Source organism: Phyllopteryx taeniolatus, chromosome 8 (assembly GCF_024500385.1).
Source record: "Phyllopteryx taeniolatus isolate TA_2022b chromosome 8, UOR_Ptae_1.2, whole genome shotgun sequence".
Taxonomy (NCBI): Eukaryota; Metazoa; Chordata; class Actinopteri; order Syngnathiformes; family Syngnathidae; genus Phyllopteryx; species Phyllopteryx taeniolatus.
The window spans coordinates 21,635,548-21,651,894 of NC_084509.1; the positions used below are offsets into that span (position 1 = coordinate 21,635,548).

The 16,347-nt window shown below is 42.4% G+C and overlaps 1 protein-coding gene and 1 long non-coding RNA gene across 2 annotated transcripts; one reads left to right on the forward strand and one right to left on the reverse strand.

Annotated features, from left to right (window-relative positions):
* Positions 1 to 972: 972 nt before the first annotated feature.
* Positions 973 to 2,958, reverse strand: LOC133482541 (uncharacterized). The gene is made up of 2 exons (XR_009789826.1): positions 2,770 to 2,958; positions 973 to 1,887 (listed from the first exon to the last, which is right to left on the reverse strand). It is a non-coding gene; the product is annotated as an uncharacterized LOC133482541 (long non-coding RNA).
* On the forward strand, positions 2,945 to 6,855 carry linc.pou2af1 (lnc RNA pou2af1). The gene is made up of 4 exons (XM_061782779.1): positions 2,945 to 3,437; positions 3,708 to 3,759; positions 4,200 to 4,483; positions 6,299 to 6,855. The coding sequence occupies exons 1-4, from the start codon at positions 3,249 to 3,251 to the stop codon at positions 6,650 to 6,652; spliced, it is 879 nt and encodes a 292-aa protein (XP_061638763.1). The 5' UTR covers positions 2,945 to 3,248; the 3' UTR covers positions 6,653 to 6,855.
* Positions 6,856 to 16,347: the final 9,492 nt, after the last annotated feature.

The window sequence follows — 16,347 nt, forward strand, 5'->3', positions numbered from 1 at the left end:
TGTGACTATAAAACTACAAAGCTAGTCAACATGAATTCATATTTTTTTTTTTAGTCCTGAAAGAGGGCGGTGGAGAAAAGTTAAGGATTCGTGCAGAATGCTACAATGACTTAATGTTTTTAGTATTGGATTTCATGGCGCTTAATGAATGAAAAATACCTCAAACTGAAGTATTTGCAGCAGCGTTGTTGGCGCTACATTTTTATCTGAAGCTAATGAGTAAAATAGACATGTTAATTCCAAAGTAGGCTAATATTTGGACATTCTCTATGTTCTACAAATGTGATTTGAACCGACTGGAAGTCCAAAATATGAAACAGCGTTCATAATAAATTTGCAGATGATGTGTTATCAAATCCAACTGGATGGATTTATGGGAAAAGAGCAAATCTGTCTGACGACGTTCTCATTCTGACCAGCAGGGGGCAACATTAGGATGCCTAAGGAGTGAGAGAGGTCGTCCCCGCATGAAAAAGTACAGTAGTGTACATTAGATTTGTGAAATGCCGGAAAGGGGTCTTTTATACATGAGCCAAAATACAAGACATAACAAAAACAACACCCACAATTTGTTTTTAAAATTCGACTATAAAACATGACCATTATAAATAGAATGCTCATAACAGTATTTTTAAGCATATAGGTGAACACCTTTTGATTTCTCCTGCAATACATTACAACTACTGACAATAATCAACCACTAACTCCTATTAACAAGGATGGTAAACGTTTCATCAAAATGCCAAAATTGCTTCAAGGGACCGTCACTGTCGTCACATTGGTCTTGCGGCGATGGTAGTTTTTCCTATGTGAGCCCTTTGCTTACTGTATTTGCAGAAATTGTCGATTACAGATTGGCATAATGCAATAATAAATATTATAAGATAATAAAATATGTTTTTTTTCTGTTCTAGTTTGCAAAACCACATCTTTAATAGCAGCAAAGAGAGTCGCTACAGAATGAAACAGGAGTGGATTTCGTCAACAAGGCTTTATTTTTATTGAATAATTGAATGTGAAAGTAGTTGTATGGTATACAATAATCAAGGAGCATAAATGTGTGTTTGAAATATTTGAGTGTGGACCCTTCAGCTGTCACAGGTGGACTTCGTTCTGCTCTTTGTGCACTTGCTGAAGGCCCGTGGATCCAAAGATGGCTGCTGCCCTTTGCCACGCCCACCCGAGTCCCACTTTTATCCGCTTTTCTTCAATAATAAAGCCCTAAATTTGTCTGATGGCGTCGACCACGCGTGGGGTGAGCCCCGTAAATGTGGGATCACCTCTTAAAGTGGAGATGCGCCGTTTAAGTTGCGCACAAGAAGCACTGTTGCCGTAGTGCTTAATGAGGGGGTGTGCTGCTGTCATCTGGCAAAAAGGTGGCTAAATGAATAAAAATAGCATTTGTTTGCGATCAAAATCGAAAATCAAGTCATAATATATTAAAAAGATTCATATATAATGTGCCAATGTAGTGGATTTTGCCGAAAAATGGATAAAACTCGCTTGCCTCTGAATATTCAAATCGAAAGTAACGCGCAATCAAATCATTGTCAAATCATTGAGTTCTAGGGGTTTTAAATAGTAGGCATGGAGGGAGAAAATCCCAAACTAATATGTTCCCAGCTATATTACAATATTGTTGTATGCTCTGACGCAGCTCGAACAGATTTGTGTTGGCATTTTTGGAGACTTTTGCACAATTTTCGCTCTTGGTCATTTGTGCTGAGGCAGAAAGGGGACATTGAGGAGGGAAACTTCTCATCATCTCTGTCGTCATGTCTGGTGAGTTTCGACCAGGATTTTCATCGAGTCCAATCCATCTTGGAGCTTTTTTTTTCTTTTTCTTCTTCCCCTTCTCTCTTCTCTGTCTCTCTCTCTCTCTCGCTCCTGTTAAACACAAAATAAAGAAAACAGAAGTGACTCTTGAAATGATAATTCAAAATATGAATTCAAGCGTGAGGGGCAAGTGTTCCCCTCCACCCCCCCTCCCCCTTCACTTCGCAGCAGCTAATTCCGTTGAAAATTGGACACCATTGTTCCCAAGTTGACAAAAGAAGATATAACTGAATTTTTAAACCATGCACCTGTTTCTTGGTGCATCAGTGGAGTCCATTATCATTCAAATGACTGCGTTCTCTCCAATCATATCAAGCGCTGCGTTTATTGTATTTATTTATTTTTTTGCATTATGATTTGGCGTTTTCCGAGCACAATGATCTTCATTTTATCCAACAGCCATGAGAACCATTCGGACAGTTGTCGTGCCGTTGTGTAACAAGCAGTTATGACTGAACGTGTTACAGTGGGATGTGTCTGCCGTTTCATTTCGCCGCGTTTAAAGACACATCATGGAGAAGCATTTAGACGTATGAATATTTATCAGATGGCGTCGCCGGTCGTCCGATTAGCGCCTTATTAAATTGACTCACGTGTTTGCTTGGAGAAACCGCGCAGAAATGTCGATTTGAATCAATAGAAGAGATCGGAGAGCCATTTGACGACACGCGGCACGGGAACTTTCCCACCAAGTCATCGATCGGACGGCAACATTGCTATCGAATTTGGCCTTTTCACGACGTATTTACTGCGCGATTCCATCTCAGTGGAACACTTTGACTTTTTCATCCTGTCGTATTTGACGCGAACGCGGAGCTACTTTTCCAACCTGTGCTGAACTAGTTAAACACATTCAACGCGCGAATCAATTTCGGTCATCTTCATTACACACGAGAATCTAAATGTAGCAGTGGCGCATTTTGTGCAGCTTACCGGCGTTTTTTTGTGTTTGTGTGTGCGTGTGTGTGTGGCTTGGGTGGGCTGCGTCGAGCAAATCCGCGCTTGGAGTTGAAAACGCCTTCGCTCGCTCCGTGCTCGGAAGTTCCAAGATGCTTTTGGCTGCAAAGGGGGGTGCGTTGACCCGGGAAGAGCGCGGAGGCTCGCCCGAGTCAAGCTGTATACGCCGAGGTGGAGGGGGGGGGGGGGGGGAATTCTGTGCGCTTTTACGCATTTTTACGCAACACCAAAACTGGCAAACCTCGGCCAATCAAAAACAACACACGTGCAAAAATTATTTACTTATATTTCTTATACCATTGTATACTTAAAATACGTATGTATTGCAAGTATTATTTTTTTTCAATCTTCATATTGGGACGCACAATAAGCCAGAAACAAATGAATACTGCAAAGCTTTGCATTAAAAAAAAAAAGTGAATCAAGTGGGCTTTTGGGGAGGGGCGTAGGTGTTTATGATTGTTCAGTGTTTGGTAAACAGTGGTGGCATGCCTCCCCCCCCCCCCCCCCCCCCCCCATCCCCATCCGCCCACCCCAATGCAGATAAGCCGCGGGTGTACCAGGGAGTGAGGGTGAAGACCACAGTCAAAGAGCTCCTGCAGAGGCACAGAGCCCGCGAGGCCAACCGTAAAAAAGGGAAAACGGTAATTCCACTCTTTTCCTCAGCGCATATTAGTCACGCTACTGTATTGGCTGGAAACTACAACAGTGGAAGAACACAATAAACCTAACATGCAAATGACTGAGTGCCCTTCCAGCAAAACGCACCCAAACAATATCATGCACACATAGGTACTGGCACACGCAATATTGACAATACTTATCACACACACACACACAAATTAAGTAAAATAAATACACGTTATTTTTTCACATTCCTCTTGTTTATATATTGTTTTCTCTCTGATATTCAGATATCTCAAGCTTGCTTGGATCCTGCGGCTTTATGTGCGTCAACCCTTCCAAGTAAGTCCCCACATCAGCATTGCAACTTTGCACAATCATTAGTTTTTCGAACAGTTTACCCTCCCCCCCCTCCCGCCCCCCCTACAAGTATTTCTATGTTACATGCACAGCTCAACCTAGAATCGAACGAGTCAAGCAAAGTTGGAATTCCCCTGCAATGGCAAACCACTCTGCACGCACATTACCAAGGACTCAAATCTACAACTCTATGCTTGGCAACCACGGCTATATTTAGATCATATGTGTGTGTGTCCCCCCCCCCCCCCCCCCCACCAGTTCGATGGCCTTAATTGTGTTTAACTTGGATGAGTGGGGGACCGAGTGATTTTTTTTTTTTTTTTTTGCCATTCATCTGTTTGACGTTGGAATGTGGGCTATTTCTTTTTTGATTCACCACTTGCAAGTTTGACTTGTTGTTTGTTTGTTTGTTTAATTAAAAGCATTTAGCTATGTGGAAACCCCCGCCGCCCCCTTTGCGGATCCCGGCACATGTGCAGCCCTCCAGCCGCGCCCCGCCTCCTACCCGGTCCCCGACATCGGGTGCAGCATCCCGGCGCAGGAAGGCAGCTTTCCCATCGGGGACATGATGGTGCCCATCGACTGCTACAGTGCAAACAGCAACAGCGACGATTGCTACGAAAGCACTTTGCCTCCCCCTCCGTCCTTCCCGTTGCCCTGGAGCCACGACCTTGCCTCGGACTCGGACCACTATGGCCACGGCCTGGTAGGTTTGCACGCTGACTACAACAACTAGATTTAGTTCCGTTAATTTGATGACCAGAGCAAATGGAGACTTGAAACTCGGGTTACTTTGCGCACTAGTTAACAAAATTGTGTTTGAACACTTCTGCTCAGCTAAACTAAATTCTCTCTTTGTCCTCTAAAGATATTTAGAGAAGGGGGTCACCAACCTTTTTGAAAGTGAGAGCTACTTCTTTGATACTGATTCGTGTAATGGGCTACCAGTTGGAGATAAACATAACTAAATGCACACAAATCATTATATGGGCACTGATCTGTTCTTCTGAAAGTACAACATCAAGAGTTGTTTTTCTTTTTAGGAAATGAAGGCCGCATCCCAAAGCAACCGTCACGTTTTTCCATGACTTCTGATTTCAAAATCAATTCCTTATTAACAGTATGCAACAATCAGTCGCTGGGGCAATTGTGTATATCACGTACAGTAAGTCAAACAAATCTGGCCAGCGATGTATATTCGGCCCACGAGACCATATCTAATGTGTATTAGAGCTGGCCCGCCTGCATATAGCGCATGCGCCGCTAATATTACAAATCCCAGAACGCTTTGCTCGTGTGTTGGTTCAGATTCAGTTAAGTTTGTTTTCATATGATAAGGTTTCACGTTACATCTCTGGGGAGAAGGTAAAACATGCACAACCGCAGTCAATTTTCAATAACTATTGAGTTTGGGCTGCGACTTTGTACCAATTTTTTATTTTGGCCCACTGTGAATTTGACTTTGACACCCCTGGACTGTATATGAAATAATATGGTGATTTGACGATGTGGTTTTCATAGTCATAAGGGCCCTCTGAGGAAAAGCATAATTGCAAAATGACTGACACCCCTGGACTCCTTTAAAAAAAAAAAAAGAAATTTGAGTTTGCATGTTCTCCCCGTGCCTGCGTGGGTTTTCTTCGGGCACTCCGGTTTCCTCCCACATCCCAAAAACATGCATTAATTGGAGACTCTAAATTGCCCGTAGGCATGACTGTGAGTGCGAATGGTTGTTTGTTTCTATGTGCCCTGCGATTGGCTGGCAACCAGTTCAGGGTGAACCCCGCCTCCTGCTGGGATAGGCTCCAGCACGCCCGCGACCCTAGTGAGGAGAAGCGGCTCAGAAAATGGATGGATGGATGGATGGATGGATATATATATATATATATATATATATATATATATATATATATATATATATATATATATATATGTGTGTGTGTGTGAGAGAGGCTGTTTAAAGGTCGCTGGGAATACACCGTCTCGTTGCTAAGTTTGCTTATATGAAAGTACATTGCAATGTCTAATCTAATTTAATTGCTGTTTAAAAGGGGAAACTAGTGGCGATATTTGCAAACCACATTTTCCTTTGCAATTATCATATTTTGTTTGCGGTTTTGAACACCACCTTGATATTGTTGCAGAAAAGCAGTACAAAAAAAATAAATAAAAATAAATTATAGCTCACTTCGCCAAATGAGACATAACACTGGCCTCAGGTTAAAACCTTCTGTCCAAATTTGGTCAATTAAATTTTTTTTCACAAATCGATACTATCAGTCCCCATGTGGGTATTGTTTACAATTATTTATCCATTTAAAGTGTTGCAAATGACTCTTTGATGCTACAATGTTAATGGTTTGACAAACATGCCAATTTTTTTGGTTTCCTTAAAAGTGATTTTTGGAGATGCAACGCCAGCGTGATGTTATTTTACCACATCAGCATTTCTGTGTCACAGAAACATTTGGTATGAATGCTGAACTCTCAGCGTTCGCTAAACTTCCATCATCTCCATTAGGCTCCCCGCTCCTCACCGGCATCACTGCAACTCTGCAGCCCCGTGGATCACCACAGCTACTCGCCGCAGGATTCTTTCTCCTCCTCTTCCTCTCCCTCCTGCTACGACTCGCCCACCAGGATGGCGTGCAACTTCATTAGCTACGCCTCAGAGCGCTACCACAACCAGCACTGCACCCTCCAGGACTGTTACTGCCTGACTCAGTGCTGGGCCGACCCGCAGGAGAGCTTCTGCGCTCCTGAATACTCGCCTCACTACCCTCCCACAGACTATGCATACCCCTGCCTGGTGGAAGAGAATTATTTCAAGAGCAATTTTGCAATGAGCACTGAAATGTGTTATAATGTATTATGATGTCGGGTTTATTGCTTTCCAAGCACTCGGTAAGGATCTGCTTGTGCGTGGCAAGGGTGGAGTTGACATGATGAATGGATAATGGATGGATGAAGTGGCTGAGTTTGTTGATTTTGGGGTGTTCTTTTAAATTCCTCAGATTAATTTTCATAGCCATAACAAGTTGACATTTGTCAAAAAATATTAAAACATCATAAACCTTATGAGCTATCCATTATCTTCTGCATTTTCCGGGTTGCACAAATACAACTCTTCAAGGGAAACGATGTCTAAAGTGATGTTTATAAGTTTTCAGGTGCTTACAGATAAATCCAGTGCTCAGGCACTGCTACGGCGTATACATCTGCAGCTGTGCAGCTGTGTAATCCAGATCTATGTATGTATAAACTATCCATCCATCCATTTTCTGAGCCGCTTCTCCTCACTAGGGTCGCGGGGGTGCTGGAGCCTATCCCAGCTATCATCGGGCAGGAGGCGGGGTACACCCTGAACTGGTTGCCAGCCAATCACAGGGCACATACAAACAAACAACCATTCGCACGCACAGTCACACCTACGGGCAATTTAGAGTCTGCAATTTATGCATGTCTTTGGGATGTGGGAGGAAACCGGAGTGCCCGGAGAAAACCCACGCAGGCACGGGGAGAACATGCAAACTCCACACAGTCGGGGCCGGGGATTGAACCCGGGTCCTCAGAACTGTGAGGCTGACGCTCTAACCAGTCGATCACCGTGCTGCCATAAACTATCCATCCTTCCATTTTTCTGTATATATATATATACAAAATAATTTGTAGCGTCAAGTATTAGGTCCTATACCAGGATAGGAACCTTGTATAATGAACTGTGTAGCAGGGGTTTAGAGGACCAGTAATAAAGGACGGAGTAACCTGGCATGCAGCGTCTGTCGTTCCTACGGTTATAAGCTATGGGATATTGACTTGTTGGGTCAGAGGGAGGCCAATTTGTATCCGCATCACAAACGAACAGCACTGACTTCGTTTGGAAGTGGACCGAGACCACCTCAACAAGTCGGTCTCGGAGCAGTTGTTTGGTGCGCACCAGGATTCGCTTGTGTGTATTCACACCTGCACGAACGGCATGGACCAAACGGGAAACAAACTCTGGCCGGTGTGAATACACCCTTAGGGTCAAAGGATAAGATGGAGCCTATCCCAGCTGACTGACCAGAAGTTTATGGAGATCAGTTTGAACTTAGGAAAACTGATCAACATTTTCTCCCATTTTCTGGCACGTTTTGAATCGAACACTATCACGGTGATATAAAAGTGCAAACTAATTGTCGGTTTAATTCACTCGTTCAAAACCTGAATGTAATCATATGAATTCATCCATCAACATAAATAATAATTTACATATTATTATAGAACTCCGAGCAGATCTCATCCATCCCCGGCATCCTGCCACTGAGAAGCTTTTTAAAGTGCCACAAAACGGGCCAAAAATGTTGTGTAAATTCGACACAACACAGAAAAGAGTAATGTTAAGAAGCTGGACAATCAATGGGTGGATAAAAAAATAAATTTAAAAAATCGCTATGTATGTGAAATCAGGCTTCAAAATGGTCCAGATTTGAGACATTCTTTGAGCTTCCAGACGTTGTAGGCATGTTGCTTGGTGCTCTGCACAATCCCGCCTCTAGATGTCAATCAAATACTTATTCTATCGGGGTTTCGCCGCTACTTTCCTGCAAGCAGTGTGAGAGAGGATCGATACACATCACATGGCTTAAAAACTCCACTGTGATACAGTAAAACTGTTCCGGCATTAAAGGGATACAGATTTTCCATTCTGCGTGACCTAACAGCCGAACAGGACAAAAAAAATAAAATACAAAAATAAAAAAGAGACACATCACATGCTTTCATGTTTGCGTTGAAATTCAGCAGGCCGTTAATTGACCGAGGGAATAGTCCCCCTCTATACGCGTTGCGTATAGAAGGGGGGTTGGGAATCTGTGGTGCACGCGTTGCGAGTTGCAGCCTTTGGCGACAACAGTCGAATGATACCCCCCTCCTCTTCCTTGACGAGTGGCTGAGAGCCCTTTGCCATTGTGCGGGACTTTTGCCGTGTACTCTAACTGCTTTCGGCCTGGTGTGGGGCCGCGGATCCTGTACAGTTCACTGCTGCCTCACAACACAATGCGTATGGCGCAAGACGGCAGAGATGTTAGCCCAAATAACACCAAACACTTGCACTTCAGGGAAGGTATATTTTTTTGAGTAGCGGGCATACTTTGATGGGTAACTGGGCATTATTCTGGTCGAACTGGGTCCATTCTGAATGAGGAAGTGGCAGTTTCGCAGGATGGCCAATCCATGGGAAAAGGGCGCTGGAGTTTATATAGTGGGGGATGGAAAGTATACGCCCAAACCTCTTGACGTCACCAGGAGAGTTTTTAGCTCCGCCCATGAAATCAGGAAAATTTAGAAGGTGAAAAAGATTTTTAAGCCATATCGGAACAATTCAGTACTATATTGTTCTCAGTCTTTGCACGCTTTCAGAATTTATCTTTAAACATATTTAATCTATTCAGACACAAAACAAGGATTTCCGTTTTGGGGCACTATCTGAAATGTGTTGCACTGATGGACTTTGTTATGAAAAGTGAATAGTGTCCAAAGACATGAGTTCAATATAGAGTATTTTTTATAACAGGTCAAATCTCTTCTCCGAAACAAACCAGGAAACAAATATAAAGACTATTATATATTACTTGCGTAACATTCATAACCCGCACCACATTCCTGATATTTTGTAGTTGATTGCTTTCACTGCCAAGGTTAAGCATTAAGAGATTACTGGGCATGCACGTGCATGTGCGAGAGCAGACGCGTGTGCACACTATGTACGTACTTTACTTTTTCTGCACATGCCCTCACAGGTGGAGGTCAGATTCATTAAATGGATTTCTCTGTGGTTATTGAACACTCTGTTGCAGATTTTTAGATCGTTATTCAACCTAACGCTATTTGTCCAGTCCTTTTCATACGTAACACAAAGACGACATCAAATACAAACTTGTTTCAAATTGAGATTTACCGTAATGTTAAGAGTTAAAAATCGAATGAAATTGTGAGGCACAGTACCACGTTGCATGCCGTGTGGATGGCTGTTTGTCTGTATGTCACCCTCAACAGTATAAGCGGAGATGGACAGATGTGGTTTGTTAGTGACTGAGGTAAACTCCATCATTGTGACACTTTCTTGTATTTGTGTAGATACAAATGTAATACATGTGAAATTGGCAGGTTTCTCAAGTAGCATGAGTCAACTGCTGAAAAACAAAACGCATGTTCAAAACACTTACACTCTTTGCCCTCAAAGCTGTGCTGCGTCCTCACTCTACTTCACGTGCCAATTGCCTATTCACGCAAATGTCTTGTTGGTTTATAGGCCATAAAATCCATTTCACCACAGCCCCGGTATTCATGTGTACTAATGAAGAGTGGGAGAGTCCCCTTAGCGTGAACACAGGCACCTTGTGTTCTCCATCCATGTGGGTGATGTAGGGAAGCTGATGTTTAACTTAGATTAACTGTAAATGCACCTGGCACAGTTGTCCCATGACCCTGCTTATGTTCCAAATAGGGAAGTTCCATGAATTTACTTTTTATCACGACCTGAATGGTAAATTGCCAGTCCCTGAATGGTGACTGTGTTAAAGAGATATTTCTAAAGAAGCCCTCAATCTTTGTGTATCATTAGAATCTTTATTGTCATTGCACAGTGTACTAAAATGAAATTGGAAGTTTGTCATTAACTTCCACCTACCTACTGTCCAATTTTCCAGTTTCAAAGCTTTCCTCTTCCATGTGCTTTTGGGAGTCTCATGAATTTAAAGCCTTGTTTCAAAAGTGTGTCCACTGACTGTTAACACGTTAGATACTCTTTCATACCTTGTCACTGTTTAACTATTTATTTAGGGAACGCAGCTGTGCAGCTGTGCAAGCATGCTTCGGCTGCAACCCCCTCCAAGCGATTGTATCTTGTAGCTCTCAGCTCAAGTTTGGATCTGCTGCACAAGTCAAGGGCCAGCACTGTCCTTACGTTTAACGGCCTGAGGACACGCAACAAGCACACGTATATTGACTGAGCAAAGACAACAAGAGCCTCAAGTGAGAGGTGAAAGTGAAGAGCAGATTTGTTTGAACTGCAAGTCAAGACACGTTCTGGCCTTGACATGATCACACAGGCCAAGACCAGGTGGAGAAGCTGCCTGCGACACACATATACACCCACGCAGCCTCTCCCTCTCACACACACACACACACACACACACACACACACACACACACACACACACAGAGAATTCAGAATTATGGTTTGCAGTTTGGAATTAGTACTTTACCAGGATGGCTGAAAAGTTGCCTACAGGCATAAGGGTTGCATGTGACGGGGGGGGGAAACATCTATATAAGTTACCTGTTTGACATGTGAGGTCAGAGCATGACAGTCAGAGAAACACCAGAAACACTCTGGGCTCTGTCTTTCTAGCCAGGGCATCTGCGGCAGGGCGTATCCGGATTTTTGTGCAAGAGAAAGGCTTGCTGCACGGCTTTGGCAATTTGGCAAACCAGTCTGCGCCAAGCTGGGGGTTCTAGCGCAGCAGAGGGAGTGTCTACTCAGACCACGCCTAACTGCTGCCACAGGCTAGACTGTAGCTCTAGAACAAATTAATTTAATACCTAAATTCATTACAGTCGTGGTAATTTAAAGTAAATTTGCTGCCTGGTATTTTTTCCATTTATTCAAGTCATATCGCACTGTAGTGACACTATAGTATCTACTGAGAAGCATTAGCAAAACACATCCGCCACATCGAAGAAGACTGCACATTAACTGGCGGGAACTTCGGACGGCCACCTGTACAAGGGCGCCACCCGATGACATTAATATAGTAAACAAAAACTCCTAAAATAACTACAACTAATCAATTTTCTATGGGGTTGGGGTCAGGCGAGTTCGCTGGCCAATGAAGAACAGGGATACCATGGTCCTTCAATCAGGTACTGGTAGCTTTGGCACTGTGTGCAGGTACCAAATCCCGTTGGAAAATGAAATCTGTATCTCCATAAATGCGGTCAGCAGCAGGATACCAAACATCCTGGCAGACGCTGCGTTGACCTTGGACCTAAGGAAACAGAGGCCCAACACCAGCACATGTCATGGCCCCCCCAAACCATCACTGACTGTGGAAACATTACACTTGACCTCAGGCAACGTGGATTCTGTACCTCTCCTCTCTTCCTCCAGATTCTGAGACCTTGATTTCCAAAGGACATACAACATTTACTTTCGTCAGAGAACATAACTCAGGACCACTCAGTTGGAGTCCAATCCTTTTTGTCCTTAACCCAGGCGAGGCGCTTCTGACGCTGTCTCTTGTTCAAGATTGGCTCGACACAAGAAACGCGACAGCTGAAACCCATGTCTTGCATACGTCTGTGCGTGGTGGTTCTTGAAGCACGGACTCCAGCTGCAGTCCAGTCTTTGGGACTCTCCTCCACATTTTTGAATGGGCTTTGTTTCACAATTCTCTCCAGGCTGCGGTTATCCCAATTGCTTGTCCATTTTTTTCTAACACATCGTTTCCTTCCATTCGCCTCTCTTTTAATGTGCTCGAACACAGAACAGCCTATTTAGCAATGACCTTTTGTGTCTTGCCTTCCTTGTGCAAGATGTCAAGTCATCTTTTGGACAAATGTCAGGTTCACTTTTTGAATGGAATTACTGAAATAAATCAACTTTTTCATGATATTCTAATTATATGACCAGCACCTGTATTTTGAATTCACTTGAATAAAGCTTTTGAAAAGTATTTGAAGGGGGTGGTTGTTGGATGGTGGGGGTGCTTTTGCTCTGGGCGAGTCTACATTCCAGGTTAAAAGTGGTATTATGCTCTTGCTGTCTCAGAGAGGTTAAAGGATCTAGCGTTTGAATTATGATTTACAGTTTTCTTTGCACCGGGAGGGGCATGCTGGATGATACTGGCTCAAGCCATCTGCAAACGTGCACACATGGTCCGCAAGTGGTGCTCAAACACCTGCCCTTTTGCCCGAAAGGAAAAAAAGAGTCCTTTTTGCTGGAGCCCTGTTTTCCTTCAGCCATCAATATTTAAAAAAAAATAAATAAATAAAAATGACTTTTTCTGTTAGCAATTCCACCCATAGTATTTGATACAGTCCTTGGGAAAAACTGCACATATGCTCCCACTTTATTTGGGGTTAATAAGAGGCACTTTAAATGGTGAAATGGTGTGTTTTAAATGTGTGCTGACCCCCATTTAACGTGAGTTTAAATGTGATTGCTTAATTCTGAACACAGCCACATCCCCATTTATAAGATTGGGCGTGTACTTGTGCATCCACGTTATCGCAGTTGTTTATTTTTACATCCCCTTTTTTTCCAATTGAGTTGGAACAGGTCATAGGTTAACTAATAGTGGAAGAAAGTTTTATCTTTGACTCATTTTTGCACATCATAAAAACCTGATGTTTGTTAATAGTCACCTCCTTTTTTTAATAGTTGTATTATTGACTGTGTTGATTGTGTCCAAAGAATTAATTTTGTCGATGGTTGCCCTTTTTTGGGGGGTTTGAGGGCCCCCGAAAATATCTTTGCACGTACCTGACTATGAACCAATCCAGGCTGCTGATTCAGTGCTGGTGGCCATTACCACCAGTCACATACAGTCTGTTTCTTACTTTCCACTTGTCAGGTGCTTGGAGATGTGTGGTGAGAAGTTGATTATACAATAAATTCGTTGACTAATTATACAATTTTCATTACCATTCCTTCATGTTCCACATGTGTAACATACACTCTTTGAAAAGAATCAAGTGGTGACAGTGTAGGTCACAGGCTAATGTTATGGAAAAGCCTATCCCAGCTATCTTCGTGCGAGAGGCGGGGTCCACCCTGAACTGGTCTCCAGCCAATCGCAGGGCACATATAAACAAACAACCATTCGCACTCATATACCTACGGGCAATTTAGAGTCTTCAATCAACCTACCATGCATGTTTTTGGGATGTGGGAGGAAACCGGAGTGCCCGGAGAAAACCCACGCAGACACGGGGAGAACATCCAAACTCCACACAGGCGGGACCGGGATTTGAACCCCGGTCCTCAGAACCGTGAGGCGGATGCGTTATCCAGTCGTCCACCGTGCCGCAAACTGCATATTATTTAGATTAATTCAAAACATAGGAAAATACTTTCTTTTTTTCCCCTTTTTTTAACGTGTCCTGTTCAGCTGCATGGCCATGCAGAATGATGGTTCTGTATGCCAAATTTGCTGGAACAGTTTTGCTCTGCAACGGGGGAATTTGAAACACTCCCTCTGTCTATTTCTATTATTATTTTTTTAATGATTCCGATGTTTATTGAAAATGCAGCCGGACAGAAAATCTGAAGAGAAAAGGGTTTTAGGGATGGTGTATTTTGGATTTCCATTAGCTGTAAACTACAATCATCCAAATTATATGACATAAATAAAATCATTCCACATTCCACACTACCCTGCAATCATTTGAGCTTCAACTTTATGTCTGTAGATGACAATTGACTCTTACTACTTTTTTAATAGGAGCAGCTTTCTAGTCTTGATTAATTTTACGGGTCTTGACCTTTTTTAGCTTTGAAAGAAGAACATCATGAGCCACCCTTACTACAGTTGAAGGGAGTGCTGTATTATAAATGTGTTCGTTCTCGGTTTGAGGAACATGGAAGCTTTTCCGCCATAAGAGTAATTATAATTTACAAGAAAAAAAAAAAATGCAGGCACAGCTTGGAGGGCTGCCAAGCAGTTATTTAATCTACAGGCAAGGTGATTCTGGAAATTACACGTTTGAACGTTTCACAGGATTTGACATGACATACTGTTAAAATATTATGACTTGTCTGTTCTTTACATGGCGCGATGATGTTATAGCTTTGTTTTCGTCAGTCCACTTTTATTGCAGTGGGGAGCAGTTTTATGTTTCCAAAAATACAACAACAACCAAAATGCAACACATCACAGTATCCTTCTGTTAAGATAACAATAGCGGTGCTGTGTTTTCATCGGCTGTATTGAATTCAGGGGGTGGGCTATTGCAGTGTATTATGATGGAATGATTATTTGCGTAACAATGCAGCTTTTATCACGCCATCTACACAGCCTGCAGCAAAAAATGCAAACCAAATCAACATTTACTGAACTGGATATGTATGTATGCATGTATGTATTTCCGTCACGTAGAAATGACCCATTTCAAGGGCACAGGTTAAAAATTAAACCCAGCTGAGAGCAGGCAATAAACCTCTCCGAGCTTTGACCGCTGTTATCTCCAATATCTTAAGTAGAATATCCTTCACTGTCACAACCCAATCATGTGACCTGTTTTGTCATTCAAACCACACACAGGCCATTCAAGATGCAGCGTATACTGTAAATCTACACTCACAGTATACAACCTTCGGTGTGCACAATATAATTATGTCTTTGTAATGAGGTAATAGTTTTGACTGACGCAAAAAAAAAAAAAAAAAAAAACACATATTGTAAATTTCCTGTCAGTCAGTTCCTCACTGACACAAGAGCTGAAATCAGACACGTTTACTGCCTTCTGAGCCTCCTCCAAGTGTCATAAAGGTGTTGAACAATAGGTTTGTTATTGTGAATGTGGTTTACAGTTGTTGTTTTTTGAAGAAATAAGATATGTAGGCATGTAGGAGATTCCACTTCCAACTCCTAGCCCAAACGATATAATAAACTAATCTACTGTTTTATATGTGCGTGCCTGTGTTTCTGTGTGCTTTAATAGGATCATCCAGAAATATCAACTGATTAGGAGTGTCTAGGAGAGCATATTATCTCACTGGGGTTAACTGACATGAACAGGTTGGATAAACACATTTTATAAACACAGTACGTACTCCTTCCCCCGAAAATTGTATTAAAAGCATGTGTTTATGGATGTGTTTTGGGAAAAACGAAATCCTCCTTACCTGTAAGGTAAAAGCTTCTGGTCTGCTCGCTTTCTTAAAATTGGCCATTTGATATTTGATCACAAATCCCCAACAGCTTGACAATCTCTTTTGCTGTCGTGCTGATGAGCCAGAGCGAACGATTCCCTTTGAGCAGTCACAAATGCAAATTATTACCAAAAAGTCTTTGCTTCGGCAAGCTCCAAGCACTAACGCACAACAAAATCCAGCAGAAGTGGAAAGTCTATTTGAGATGAACTGCGCCACATTTGTACCTCCGATTTACAGAGTAAAAAAAACAGGGTATCATTTTAGGAAATATAAGCATGATACAGCTACTTTTAATGTTTGCCTTTCAGTCTTTTATTTTTCATATTAATCAGAGTATTACAGAAGTTGTAACAGAATATAACTGTTTTTTTTTTTTTTTTTATATCTTTGATTCTTCAAAAGTATGCAGACATATTGGAATACCTACCATCAGTTTGTGGCTGTTATTTCTTATTTCTATATTTACTTGTTCTTCTCGTTTTGCATTGCTGGCCAGTGAACCCTGAAGTGCATGCAGGTGTTTCCCCTCTTTGCTGCCCCGTAAAGTGCTATCAGGCCCAGCAAAAAGCACAGACTAAAGTTAGACTTTCAGATTTTCATTTGGACTGCAGAGTATTTTATCATTTGAGTTTAGATACATTAGCTAAAAA